The sequence below is a fragment of the Aquarana catesbeiana genome, linkage group LG06 (assembly GCF_042186555.1).
Source record: "Aquarana catesbeiana isolate 2022-GZ linkage group LG06, ASM4218655v1, whole genome shotgun sequence".
NCBI classification, from domain to species: Eukaryota; Metazoa; Chordata; class Amphibia; order Anura; family Ranidae; genus Aquarana; species Aquarana catesbeiana.
This window is the reverse complement of record NC_133329.1, coordinates 348,669,775-348,684,943: the sequence shown is the minus strand read 5'-3', so window position 1 is coordinate 348,684,943 and position 15,169 is coordinate 348,669,775. Positions and strand designations below refer to the sequence as shown.

At 42.5% G+C, this 15,169-nt stretch overlaps 1 protein-coding gene across 4 annotated transcripts in view; it reads left to right on the top strand.

Moving 5' to 3' along the window:
- Positions 1-15,169, top strand: part of LOC141147039 (sodium channel protein type 2 subunit alpha-like) — a 265,941-nt gene that overhangs the window by 212,776 nt on the left and 37,996 nt on the right. For all 4 annotated transcript variants that reach the window (XM_073634017.1, XM_073634014.1, XM_073634015.1 and 1 more), the window contains one exon: positions 9,559-9,840. In XM_073634017.1, the coding sequence (XP_073490118.1) occupies positions 9,559-9,840 (282 nt within the window). The remainder of the gene's footprint in view (positions 1-9,558; positions 9,841-15,169) is intronic.

The following is a 15,169-nucleotide window of genomic DNA, read 5'->3' as shown; positions in this document are numbered from 1 at the left end:
GTCATATTACAGCCAAAAGCATAAATGTACTTTATTGGGATTTTATGTGATAGACCAACACAAAGTGGCACATAATTGTGAAGTGGAAGGAAATGGTTTTCACATTTTTTTACAAATAAATATCTGAAAAGTCATTCATAGTCATAGTTAGGTTGAAAAAAGACACAAGTCCATCTAGTTCAACCAAAAAAAAAAAAATACAATCCCATATAGACAATTCTTCACTCACAGTTGATCCATAAAAAGGTGAAAAACCTCAGCAAAGCATGCTCCAATTTGCTACAGCAGGGGGAAAAAATTCCTTCTGATCCCCCTAGAGGCAATCGGATTTTCTTTGGATCAACTTTACCTATAAATATCAGTACCCAGTTATATTATGTACATTTGGGAAATAATCCAGGCCTTTTTTAAAGCAATCTACTGAGCTGGACAGAGCCACCTCTGGAGGGAGTCTATTCCACATTTTCACAGCTCTTACTGTGAAGAAACCTCTCCGTATTTGGAGATTAAATCATTTTTCCTCTAGTTGTAAAGAGTGCCCCCTTGTCCTCTGTGATGACCTTAAAGCGAATAACTCAACACCAAGTTCACTATATGGACCACTTATGTATTTGTACATGTTGATCATATCCCCCTTTAATCTCCTCTTCCCAAGAGAGAATACATTCAGTTCCTCTAATTTTTCCTCATAGCTGAGCTCCTCCATGCCTTTTATCAGTTTGGTTGCCCTTGTCTGCACTTCCTCTTGTTCCCCGATACCCTTTTTGAGAACTGATGCCCAAAACTGAATTGCATATTCCAGATGAGGTCTTACTAATGATTTGAACAGGGACAAAATGATATCTCGCTCTCTGGAGTCCATACCACTCTTAATACAAGAAAGGACTTTGCTCGCTTTGGAAACCACAGCTGGCATGTAGCGTGCATTTGTATTCAGCCCCCTTTACTCTGATATTAGTCGTGCACTCAACAAATCTGGCCGTTATGGAAGAGTGGCAAGAAGAAAGCCATTGTTGAAAGAAAGCCATAAGATGTTCCATTTGCAGTTTGTGAGAAGCCATGTGGGCTTACGCTTCATGTCCTAAAAGCAAACGCTTTGTGTGGCGGAAAACTAACACTACACATCATCCTGAACACGTCATGTTGTGGGGATACTTTTCTTCAGGAGGGACATGGAAGCTGGTCAGAGTTGATGGGAAGATGGATGGAGCCAAATACAGGGCAATCTTAGAAGAAAACCTGTTAGAGTCTGCAAAAGACTGGGGCAGAGGTTTACCTTCCAGCAGGACAAGGACCCTAGACATACAGCCAGAGCTACAATTGAATGGTTTAGATCAAAGCATATTCATGTGTTAGAATGGCCCAGTCAAAGTCCAGACCTAAATCCAATTGATAATCTGTGGCAAGACTTGAAAATTGCTGTTCACAGACGCTCTCTATCCAATATGACCGAGCTTGAGCTATTTTGCAAAGAAGAATGGGCAAAAATGTCATTCTCTAGATGTGCAAAGCTGGTAGAGACATATCCAAGAGGACACAATTATGTGCCACTTTGTGTTGGTCTATCACATAGCATCCCAATAAAATACATTTACGTGTTTGGTTGTAACATGACAAAATGTGGAAAGGGGTATGAATACTTGTTCAAGGCACTGTTAAAAAGAACACAGACCTCCCACTAGAGGACCCCAAACTCTTTAAACAAAATGCCATTTTAATGTTCTTCAGACTTTAGGGGGGACTAACTTTAGCCAGTGAGAGTGGAAAATGTCCTGGCACCCATGGGAGTAAACAATGGTTTAGGCTCTGGTGTAAGTGGTAGTAAAGAATGCCCCAGAGTTGGTACTTTTTGAGAGTAGAAGAATGACCTAATGCCCCGTACACACGGTCGGATTTTCCGATGGACAATGTCCGATCGGAGCGTGTTGTCGGAAATTCCGACCGTGTGTGGGCGCCATCCGACATTTTCCATCGGATTTTCCGACACACAAAGTTGGAGAGCAGGAGATAAAATTTTCCGACAACAAAATCCGATCGCGTCAATTCCGACCGAGTGTGGCCTGTTCCGACGCACAAAGTGGCACGCATGCTCAGAAGAAATTCCGACACGGGACAGCTCGTTCTGGTAAACTTAGCGTTCGCAATGGATACAGCACTTTCGTCACGCTGCAATGTTAAAAATGGTTTAATACAGCGCACTCTCTTCTTCTTTATAATGTGACAAGAATTAAGTAGTTTTGCTGCTCATATTCACACACACTTCTCACAAACTTTTATTTGTGTTTTTTAAGTGGGATTCCCTCAATATATTGTTATTAGTTGTCACATCTGACAGTTTTATATTTTTTTTTTTTTTTTCAGCCTTTTTTTTCTTTAATGTTTGGATTTTTTCCAAGGCTGATCTTTGTTCAATGTTATTTTTATTTTTACTCCAGAATATTTTTGTGTGTGTTTTGTGTGTCAGGTTACCCCAACACCATTGATATCTTGTATTATTTAATCTCCAGGAGATTGTTTGTTGTTGGTGTCCCTTGTTCATTTCACATTGTATATTTGAAATGTACCTGAATCCTCACAAACCAACTGTCATTTTTGAAGTAAAACACATAGGAGAGTATAATTCAAAACAAAAATCCTTTATTAAGGGATCAGAACCAAACAAAGAGGAAGGCAACACTGGCTCAACATGAGAAATTAGCGAAGCCTGGGACCCCCACGGCAGACATCAATTCTTAAACATCAAAATTGGTGGCCTGAGGAGTCCATATGTAAGGGAGGGCAGTCTGGTCCAGAATTCGCAGAGATCCGGATAGCAGCAGATGACATCTGTGTCCCCAGGCTGTTTTACCACAAGAGGCTGCATTTTTTGGCCGACCAGACTGAACCCAGGGCAAGCACTGTCTAGTCTTCCTTCCACGCTTCCTTCCGGGCTGTGGCTGTGCAGTTGGAGATGTGGCAGGAGGAGGAGTAGGACCTGGAGGAGGAGGAGGAGGAGGACTGGGAGGACCTGGAGGAGGACTGGGAGGACCTGGAGGAGAGGGAGGAGGAGGAGGAGGACCTGCAGGAGGAGGAGGAGGACCATCCCAAAGATGTGTGTGAGGTGTAATTTGGCCCCTCATACCTTTCTCCAGAGCCTCTGATATGAGGGCCTCACACATGGCTTTTTGGCCCTCCTCCATCCTCTGCATTTTATATGCTATGAATGCAGCAATGTTCTCCTGCATGGTGTGGGGTGCTCCCAGGACCTCTGTAGCCCTCCAAAAGAATGCTATAGCCGCCTCCTCTAGGGTACTCGTCCTACTGCCACTTTCTGTTTTCAGGGGGGGTGGAGGGACCTTGATATCAGCCAGCCGGCTTGGCCCGGCCACCTCCTGGCTGAGACTTCCCTGTGTATGAAAAAGGGACATGGTTTTAGTTTTTGCATCATCAATCACAATCCTAAATTAGTACTCCCAACTAACATCTAGTTAACATCATTGATTGGACAAGCAGAAATATTTAGAGGAATGCTATACCTGGCTCAATCTGGGCTCCTCCACATATGGCCTGGAAGGTCCAGGTTGGGCGTCAGAAGCCTCAGCCGGGGGGGAAGGAAGCGTGGAAGATAGACTGGAGAGGGATGGCCTGGGTTCAGTCTGGCCTGCCAGAAAGTGCAGCCTGTCATAGTACAACATCCTGGGGACATAGATGTCATCTGCTGCTCCGGATCTCTGTGAATCCAGGACTTTCTTGCGCTCCCTCAGATATGTGCTCCTCAGGCCACCAATGAAAATCTTTAAATAAGTGATGTCTGCCGTGGGGATCACCTGCTTCACAATTTCACACAATTGCTCCAGTGCTGCCTTCCTCTTTGCTTGGTTCTTGAAATGGGGGTGGGTAATCTCCCACAGACAGGGCAGCTCACTTAGCATATCTATGAATACTGACATGAAGTCAGTATCTCTCATTAAGATATCCATGTTCACTGCAAGACACAACACAAGGCAAAGCCTAATGTCAGACAAAACTCTCCTAATCTTGTAACAATATAGGCCTCAATCTAGAAGCAGTATAGGCACAAGTTTGTCTCTTACCTTCGTTCTTACGATCGGCGTGTCCAATGCTCCTTCCTCCGCTCACAGATCGTACGTAATACGCACGCGTGTTACGCTTTATACACACTGCGCATGCGTGTAACTCCGCCCGCCCCTGAGGTTCTTTCTAGTCTATTCCCCGCCCCTTTTCGTTCGGCGCAGTGGGTGAAGAGCATGATGGCGGAGTTACAGCAGGTGCATGCTAATTCTAGCAACGAGGAGGAGGAGGAGGAAAGCCCGGATCCAGGCACGTCCCGATCCAGAAGGAGACGTTTTAAGGCCACAAATATGTCGTTTGGGGAGATGTTGGAGATGGTCGACATCATGGGGAAGTCCGACTATGATGGAAAATATGGGCCTTACCCCAACCCCAACATCCGAAAGGCCAAGATCATGGCAAAAGTGGTCAGGAGTCTTGAGAGGAATTTCGGGGTACGAAGATCTAAAGATCAGCTCAGGAAGCGGTGGTCGGACCTGAAGTTGAGAGAGCCAGAGCAGTACCGAAAGATCCGGAGAGTGCTGCAAAAAAGTAAGTAGTTGTGCTGTGTTCATATTCTTTCTGTCTTTATTACGTTCGTTCTGCTCCATATGCTTTTATTAATTGTAACGTTTAAAAAGGGCAACTTTAATGTTCATGTGCCCATTATTCGTTCGTATCAAACATTTTTCTTTCGGCCTCTAGAACACCATTGTTTAGGCCATATGCATTTTCACACATTTTTGGGGGCCTACTTGGATGCCAAATATTTGTTTGTGTAGATGGGTTTGTTACTAGAATGAAATGCCAACTAGATTGTGTGTAAGGAGAGGACAGTGAGCAGCTGTTTTCACATCTGGACACTGGAGCACTAGTGTGGGACACATGAACACCATTTTTATTAGGGGGGCACACAGGTGCTCCAGTGTATACTATAGGGGGGTCTCCATCTGTGAAGCTTGTACCAAACAGGTAAAGTATTGCAGCTTGACAAAGGACACTAAAAAAGATACATCTTGGAACTCTGCTAAAATAGACAATTGTACCCCACTTCCAAGCAATGTTTCCTATTTCTAGTTCTGCCATCAAATATCTGTGTGCTAATTATACCATTTTTGTTCTACATAGGGGAGAAAAGACTCGGACACCCCTCATCTGAGGAGACCAGAGCCCCCCACCTCTGGAAGAAGGGGAAATACCAACCCAAGAAGCTGAGCAGGAGGAAGAAGAAGACGTGGTGGAGATTGGCACCACAACAGGTGAGTGTCTGAGACCACAGGCTCAGGTAAAAGAGATGGATGGTGGCAGATTTTTGAGACCTTTTTTTTGTTCTTTATCTCTTTTTAGGTGATCGTGATCCAGAACGCTTTACATCTGAAAGTGCCCAGATACTCATCGGGGAGATCATGGGGTGTAATCTCCAATTGCAAAACATCCAGCAACAAATCACTGATGTTATTAAAAAAAATAATAACATCATTGATGTTTTGGGGCGAAATTAAACCCCACAAAATTACCTGTTTTATCTTACGAAAATTTTTACAATGTTTAGAAAAGCCAAATTTGGAGGATGCACACAGTGTGCCAACATGTGCTATCTGCCATCACGGGAGATCAATGGACGCGTTTTGGGGGTGCAACCCCTTCCTCAATTATAAAGTCGCATTGAGGAAGGGCTTGCTCCCCCAAAACACGTCCCTTGATTCCCCCTGATGGCAGATAGCACATGTTGACATTCGTAAATTGGTGTGCATCTTCCAAATTTGGCTTTTCCAGGGGTGATTTCCCCCCATCTGAACGCTATATCAAACACAGTTCCTAAATACTCATGTCTGATATAGCCTTCAGGTTTTACCATATGTGAACTTTGTAAGGATATTTCGATTTTTGAGAATGCTACTGCAAACATTGTTATACAACAAACATGTTGGTTTGTTTTAAAAACCTTTGTGAAATGCACATGTGATTGTGCAGGTATAAAAAAGTGCCTTACTCAAGAATGTGTGGATTATTGTCTCAACACTACAACACTTTTGGGATGATGTAATTGCTGTTTTATGCAAAAATGGGGGTTATTTCCTAAGGGCAAATACACTTTGCACTACAAGTGCAGGTTCAGTGCAGTTGCAAGTGCACTTGTAGTGAAATGTGTTTTGGCATTTAGGAAGTACCAGCCAACACTGTTTTTTATAAGGTTACCCAATCACGACATTTTCTGCACTCAACACATTTCTGTAAGGGTCAGCTAAAACAAACACAAGCAGTAAATGTCCACAAAGAATTTCTTTTGGTTGTTTTTTATTTGAAAAAGGTGTCACAGATTGTCTGGCATATTGATAGCCCCCCTACCCGCAAAGAACTCCAGGTAGCGTAACCGGACATCACGGGCATTCAGGGAGGGCAAGCCAGGACGGCCACTTTCAAGCGCCGTCAGTGTTGATGGATTAGGGATTCCGGCCTCAGGCCCAACTGAGCCAGCATAGTTGGCTGAATGTTTTCTTAAAAAATTATGGAGAACACAGCAGGCAAGTATTATATGGTTCAGTTTATACTCTGCCATATGGATGGGTGTCAGAAATAATCGGAACCGGCTGGCCAGGATTCCAAATGTGTTCTCCACCACTCTTCGGGCTCTGGCCAGCCGGTAATTAAAAACCCTCTGTTCCGGGGTGAGGGTCCTCATCGGGAATGGCCGCATCAGGTGGTCCCCCAGCGCAAATGCTTCATCAGCAACGAACACAAATGGGAGACCTTCAACATCGTCCTCTGGAGGTGGCAAGTCCAAGCTGCCATTCTGGAGACGCCTGTAGAACTCCGTCTGGGCGATCACTCCACCATCGGACATCCGGCCATTCTTCCCCACGTCCACATACAAGAACTCGTAATTAGCCGACACCACCGCCAACATCACTATACTATTAAACCCTTTGTAATTATAATAGTACGACCCCGAGTTGGGTGGTGGGACGATGTGGACGTGTTTCCCATCAATTGCCCCTCCGCAGTTAGGAAAGTCCCACCGCTGGGCAAAGTGGGAGGCCACAGTCTGCCATTCCTGTGGCGTTGAAGGAAACTGTTGAGGAAAAAACAATAAACATTACTATTTTTTCAAAGATACATGGCAAGCAGATTAGACACAAACATTATGGGGCAACCTCCAGATAGCATTTACTAAGGGGAATTTAACAAGGCCAAAGTATAAGGTACACCTATCATATTCCCCCTCCCCCCCTCTCATGGGCCTTTTCTAACATTATAGGGGGGGGGACTCTTGGACAGGTAACCCTCTTCACTTCATTGAGAGATGAATGCCTAAATACAGGGTATTACTTGTAACAGACCCTCCTTAGTTACACTATTGGCAGCCCACTGGACAGGTAAGAAGTGTCAGAATACAAAGATATAAATACACACTGTACACATTTGAGGACATTTGGACATTCTGCTATTACCTATCAAGAGAATAATAGAATAACAAAACTTTAAACAGTACCATTGGAAAGTATACAGGCAGGCCCTTGCACTACATGCTTTGGGGAATTCATCCATACATCTGACCAGTAAAGAGATGGTTATAGTGTGTATGGGTTTGGCAAAGTCAGCAGATAGATGATTGAGGATAGAGAATTGGGATCAGCTGACTTAGCAGTTGGGGGAGGGAGGGTTAAAAAAAATTGGGGGACACCACAAAAAAAAGCCTCTGGCACTCTGCCTGAATTTAAATCAAAAAAACATTTCCAAACATTTTAGGGGGTGTTTGGGGTAAAGCACTACTATAGAGTCTGATAAAATACATTGTTAAGTGACTACATGAGGTGAATATAGGGCAGGAGACACCATGCTGGAGAGGTTATTGAAGGGCAAATATGTATGAAGGACCTAACATAATAATTACATAACAATCCAGCATGCATGAGGACAAAGGGGACATTCACAGCATATTACAATCATGGTAATTAGGGAATGAGGGAAGAAATACAATATATTATCAAACATTAAAGACAATAAAATATGATATAAAAGGATAAAAATCTTACCTTCATATACTCCTTCTGCAGGACCTGTATGATGGCAGAACAGGTCTCTGGGATAATGATCCCCAGAGCCTGGGGGGAGATGCCTGTTGAGAACTTGAGGTCCTGTAGGCTTCTCCCTGTGGCCAAATACCGCAAGGTAGCGACCAACCTCTGCTCCGGAGTGATGGCTTGCCTCATGCAGGTATCCTGCCTGCTGATATAGGGGGTCAGCGAAGCCAACAAACGGTGAAACACGGGGTCCGTCATCCTGAGAAAGTTCCTGAAATCATCAGGATTATTCTCACGGATCTCACGGAGCAAAGGCATATGAGAGAACTGGTCAAGCTGAAGCAACCAATTCTTGGTCCATGAACTCCTCCCCACCCTGTTCACGGACTGGACTTGTGTCAAGGTTAGGACCCCAACACCAAGCACCCGCACAGCACGAACTCTACGAGGAGTACGCATACGAAACATGGCTAGAAAACGGTCGGCTGCTCAGAACAACGTAACAGAACGCACTGAAGAACAGCAAGGCCTGTGAAGAGCGACCTGAAAACCAGTAACGAACGAACAAGAATACAATGACTACTTAAAGTCACGCGGAACTTGTTTGCACGCACTGAAGAGCAGATACAAACCCACAAGCACAAACTGAACGGCAGAAAACGATCTGAAAGCCACGAGTCTGAAAAAGCGCAAATCGTCTCTCACCAAACTTTTACTAACACGAGATTAGCAAAAGGAGCCCAAAGGGTGCCGCGCTTGGTTCTGAACCGGCCTTTTCTAGTCTCGTCGTACGTGGTGTACGTCACCGGGTTGTTGGCGATCGGAAATTACGACAACTTTGTGCGACCGTGTGTAGGCAAAACAAGTTTGAGCCAACATCCGTCGGAAAAAATCCTAGGATTTTGTTGTCGGAATGTCCGAACAAAGTACGACCGTGTGTACGGGGCATAACACGGTCTGTGGAAGGAGGAATAATACTCCACCGTTTGAGCCAGTAAAAGGAAAAGTGCACCATGATTGGTACCATTGAAAGGAACAGTGCCCAATTGTTAGCTTTAGTAAAAGGAATAGTGCCTCTGCCTCATATTTGGTGCCATTGAAAGGAATAAGTGCCCTGTGGGCTGCATAGAGGCAGGCAGAGGGTTACTGCTTTAGATAATACTGGAAAATTTTAGATCGTTTATTAAAGTTTGTCAGTCCTCTCACTTTCAATCAGAATGGCAGACAAATCTAAAAACATCAATAAATACAGTTGTGTTTTCATTGGAATCATTAAACGTTGCATAGGAAAATATTTGTCCACAAATAATACCTGAGATAGGATTGTGCAAGGCTTTGCATCTTTTTGGTGTGTGCAAAATCTAGTATGAGGTTGGGATAAGGAGCAGCTTTGAAAAGTTTACATTGAAAAGTCTTTTTTCTTTGCATTGTTAATATTATGTTTTATACAATAATGTTTTTTAACCATTCCTTGATCTTTCAGGTGGTTGTGAATGCTTTAATTGGTGCCATACCTTCCATCATGAATGTGCTCCTGGTCTGCCTTATATTCTGGCTGATATTTAGCATAATGGGAGTGAATCTGTTTGCGGGTAAATTTTATTACTGTGATAATACTACATCCGGTGTCATGTTCCCTATAACTGAAGTTGACAACCGCAGTGACTGCTTTCATATCAGTAACACCACTAAAGATGCCCGCTGGAGGAATGTCAAAGTGAACTTTGACAATGTTGGAGCAGGATATCTTGCTTTACTTCAAGTGGTAGGTCTGATCCTTTTTGTTTTGTTGTTAAAATGTATGTAAATCTTAACAAGTATTTTTCGTATTTTTGCGTTTGGTCAGATAAATATACCATTGAAAATATTTTTGTACTGTCTGGCTGGTCGATAGGAGCAAAAAAACACCAAAAAACCTGTTGATCCTTCCAGAAATCCAGTGAGCTTGTATCTTCCTGAGTGAACTGCCTTAGCTGCACTGAAATCTTAAAAAAGCGTTATTTTCTGTCATCTACAGAACATCCCCCCGTGTTATGGGGACGAGTAGAAGTGGAGGTGTTTTGTGGATTAACCACTTTAGCTCTAGGCCTATTCTGACACTTCTTACAGTATGTAAAAATTATCATTTTTTTTGGAAAAATACTTAGAACCCCCAAACACTATCATTTTTTAAGCAGAGGCCCTAGAGAATGAAATGGTGGGCGTTGTAATTTTTCATGTCACGTGGTATTTGTGCAGCGTTTAATATATAAAAGATGGTGTTACACCAAATAAACAGACATCAAACAGGTCATGCTTTAAAATTGCACACATCTGTGGATCGGTGACAAACTACGGTACATTAAATTATCCATAGGCGATGCTGTAAAGTCTTTACAGGTTACCACTTTAGATTTACACAGGCGATATGGTGCTAGAATTATTGCTCTTGCTCTGATGTCCGTGGTGATACCTCACATGTGTGGTGCGATTGCTGTTTGCGCATGCGGGACCGAAGCGTGCGTTCACCTTTGTGCGCTAACACGGGGGAACTTTACATTTTTTTTCATTTATTTATTTATATATTTTTTTGCACTGTCTCTTTAAAAAGGGATGAACAACATCCCTTGTGATATTATGGGCAGTGACAGGTACTCTTTACTGGGAGAACTGGGGTCTATTAGACCCCAGATCTCGCCTCTACCCTTAAAGGCATTAGATGAAACCAAGATCGGTTTGATCCGATTCTTTCCCAAGCCAGTAATGGCTTGTTTACATCCTGGCTAAACAGAAAGTGACTAAATACTCATTTTTTCAGAAAACAAACAAACAAATAGTATGATGCCTGTTGCTGCAGGCATCATCCCGGGAAAACCACTTTAACCCCCCCCCGCAATGTACCGCTTTGTTACAGAGGCTGAAGTGGTTATGACAGTGCTGATCCTCCAAATATTAGGTGAGTGAGTGTTGTCACCCTACAACAGGAAGTGGGTTACTGTCAGGATCACCTGGTAAAAATATAGGGAAAAAGAAAGAAAACAAAATCAGCCCTTAATGTTAGTACCGCTCAGTGCATCATCCACACCTTTCCAGCCCCAGCAGCTTTCAGGCTGTCATAGAGTTTTACAGGCTGTTGACAGTAGGGACGGACAGTGCGCCTGTGCCTTCCATTAGCACAAAAAAAAACAACAGAATCTTATCCACAGGAGCCAAACACCCTGCGTGCATGAGGCCTTAAACGTAAATCACAACTATAGGGTTTCTTGATATGAGAGGTGGCCAGGGACAAAGCTAAAAAAAGGAAAAATGTATCCAGTTACTTAAAAAATGAGCACTTTGACTGAATATCCCCATAAATGCTTCAGACTGCTTGTTCATCTATTTTATTTTTACACCTTAAGGCTCCATACACACTGGACGTTAAAATAACATTATAAAAACGCCAGTAGCTTTGCAGTGAGTCTTTCAACGTTTTTTTAATGTTTTTTCAATAGCATTTAGTAATGTTTTCTTAGCGTTTTTCCGCGTTAGGCTTTTTTAGCGTTTTTTTTTTTTTTAAGGAAAAAAAAAAATTTTTATTATTATTTCAATGGATCAAAAACATTAAACGCTGGGGAGACACATTTCTGAGTGATTTTAGGGCTTTCAGACAACAGACCATAAACTCCACTGCTGATAAACATCCAAAAACTTCCATGTGTGCATGGACACATAGGATAACATAGAGGAGAGTTTATGGGCTGTTAAAAAAAACACCCAAACTCCCAAAAACAGCTGTTTATGAGCTTCAGTGTGCATGGAGCCTTAAGCTAATTGCTCTTAAAAGAAAATTTGCCCATTATACCAGCCTGGCTACAGTTAATCAAAGTCTCCCTTTATATCACCTTTGTACAAAGCTTTGTAGAAGTCTATCGAAACAAAGAAAGTGTTTCACCGCTCAGGTAGATCCAAACCCAGGTGTATAATTAATGTGAATCGTTCAGAGGTGAAGAGTCCCAGGTGCTGGCTAAATGCAAGGAGGAGCAAAGCTTTGAACGGGAGAATCTGGATGCCGCACACCGGATGAAGTTGAAAAAATGTCTTTATTATAAAAATTGGATCATCAAAAATACAAGACAATCTGGCAGAATGTACAGACTTAGCTGACACGTTTCACACTCCTGGTTGAGTGCTTACTCATAGCTATGAGTAAGCACTCAACCAGGAGTGCGAAACGCGTCAGCTGAGTCTGTACATTCTGCCAGATTGTCTTGTATTTTTGATGATCCAATTTTTATAATAAAGACATTTTTTCAACTTCATCCGGTGTGCGGCATCCAGATTCTCCTGTTCAAAGCTTTGTAGAAGTCTAAATAGCTTTGGGACCCTTGGGCTAATTCTCCGCTTATGGTTCATTGTGAATTAACTAACTCAATAATGTAAAGAAATACATAAGCAGATGGTATATAACATTCTTGTGTATATAAAACAACATTGATTTATAAAACAGAGTTAAAAATATTAAACACCATTGGCGGCCCATAATGCAGGGCGCAGGGGCACTGCCCCCCTATCCATGCGTCCAGCCCCCTAATCTACATGTGAGGCACCGGATGCATGGATTCCAATGGGGTTTTTATTTTTAATTTTTTCGAAGCAGGTGATTGGAGCCTGAGGCTCTAATAGGCTTTAGAAAAGGGTTAGCTCGGGGCGCAGAGCACTATCCGCTATTGTCATGCTGATTCTCCTCCCAGCCAATCTGGAAGTGGGTCACGAGACCCGGTTCCCGATTGGCCGAAACGAGAAGCGATCCCATTGGCCGAGGAGGAGGGAGGAGACGCATGGCCGCCGTGGTGCCGAGGAGGAGACACAGGGGAATCCAGGGGTGACGACCGACTGACCCGGGGGGGGGGGGTTTCACGCAAAAAAAAATATACCCCCAGACGCCACTTTTAAACACCATATAACAATAATAAAATATTTGCTCCAAACCTTCATTCGGAGACACCGCAGGCCTTGGGGTATAAGTGCTGCCCCAACGAGGAAAGAAACATAAGCAAGGGGCACTCCACCTTACAAACTATACCTCCCTGCATAGTTTTAGCTTAGTCAGATTTGTTGCTTCTATTTGGAGCCTTTGAATCTTCTAGCCTTGCAAGAGAATCACATTGGGTCACCAAAGCCAGAGGTTTACTGTGAGAAATACCCCCTGCAGGGCACTTCATGAAGACCCTTCCGCTGTTCATTCCGCAAGTGCAGTGAGTACATCTTGTTTTGTTTTTTTGTCATCGGGCTTCCCTTTCCCAGATATGCAAAATTACCATCCGGTCCATTATGCATAAGGTGAAAGGACAAATTACTTTGTACATTCCGTCTTCTTAAAATGTTCATTGAGGACATAACAAAAATCAGGAGTTCTGTACTGAATAATCTAATGACCTGAATGATCTGTAACCCAATGCAAACAAAACTGGCAAAGGCCAAAAGCATTAGAACAATATGATAAATATATCATATAAATAAATATGATTCTGTCTACCAAAGCCTTCCAAGGGGAAGAGCCATCTCTGACTGGTGAACATCCTTTAAGGGGACATGCTTATGCCTATAGATGTACTCTGAACCCCAAAGAACTATTTAAGAAAAGGATTTTACGGTGAATAAAAAATACCCTTTAAAAGTTTCAGCATTAGGTATGAGGAGTCTCCATTGTAATTTCTTGGCATACCTAGTAGATGTTATGTTTACCTCAGTTGTTATATCCTTAATTACAAAATATTTTTGTCTATTTATTTCCATAGAGTATAAAACATGATAAGGGTATACCACCTATACCATTTAGTTAAATGTACCCAAAATTCTTTATTATTACATATTGTGGCAAGGATGCACTAGAGACCATTAAAGAAAGCTAAAACCCACAGACCACCTAGTTGTTGCTTGAATCAATCTAATTCACAGGTATCAGGTGAAGAGAGTTCAGCATACCTGCATGCCTTGGGTTGGGCTATGCCAGTGATGGCGAACCTTGGCACCCCAGATGTTTTGGAACTACATTTCCCATCATGCTCATGTACTCTGCAGTGTAGTTCAGCATCATGGGAAATGTAGTTCCAAATCATCTGGGGTGCCAAGGTTCACCATCACTGGGCTTTGCAATAATTACTAGTAAATCGGGTTGCAAGGGCTTACCTTAAACAATCATATAGAGTATAGAAAATGAAATCTATTTACAATGAATATATATGCATCTATATAATACATTCACTATTCAGCTAAGGTATTAGAAGGCAATAAAACAGTATTTTTATATTGTATTCTATATTTTGTAAAGACACACGAGAGGATGGTTTTGTAGGTCCAGTGTCTTTTTTGACCCTGAGCCTCTGCAGCACAGCTAAGGCTTGGATAGACAGGCACTTATGCTTGGCCCTACATGACTAAGAACACACAAAGCTTACCCAGAACAGCTTGTCTGATCCGTTGAACCATTGGGGATTGTAAATAATAACTGTATCAACACAAAGTGGTACTGTGGATACTATTCAAATACACAGTGCCGTGTCCCGTTCAGATTATGGAAAATTGGAGAGAAAAGAGCTTGGACTATTTAGGCACGACCAAACAAAATGTACAAAAATATACTTTTATTATATGAACATAGGAAACATATAAATTAAAATCCACATTAATGAATCAAATACTAATTAAAGTAATGCAGCTGTATATAATCGACTTGCAACTACATGGAATCTGAAGAGAGAGAATATAATTTCATTGTAGCAGTGAATCCAAGACTGCGGGTATATTGCAGTAAAGTGGTGTATACTTGATCTTGCTCATATGGGGATTGTGCCTACCTGCATGCCATAAACTTCAACATTTGGCAACACAGCAAAGTGATGTAGTGATTAGCACTTCTGCCTGGTAGCACTAAGGTCATCAGTTCAAATCCCATTCACAACACTACTTGCCAGGAGTTTGCATGTTCTCCTTGTGCTTCTGTTGGTTTCCTTCAGGTACTCCAGTTTCCTTCCACACTCCAAAAAACATGCTAATAGGTTAAATGGCTCCTGTCTAAATTGTCCCTACTATGTATAAATGTGAGTTTGGGAACTCCTTGAAGGCAGAAACTG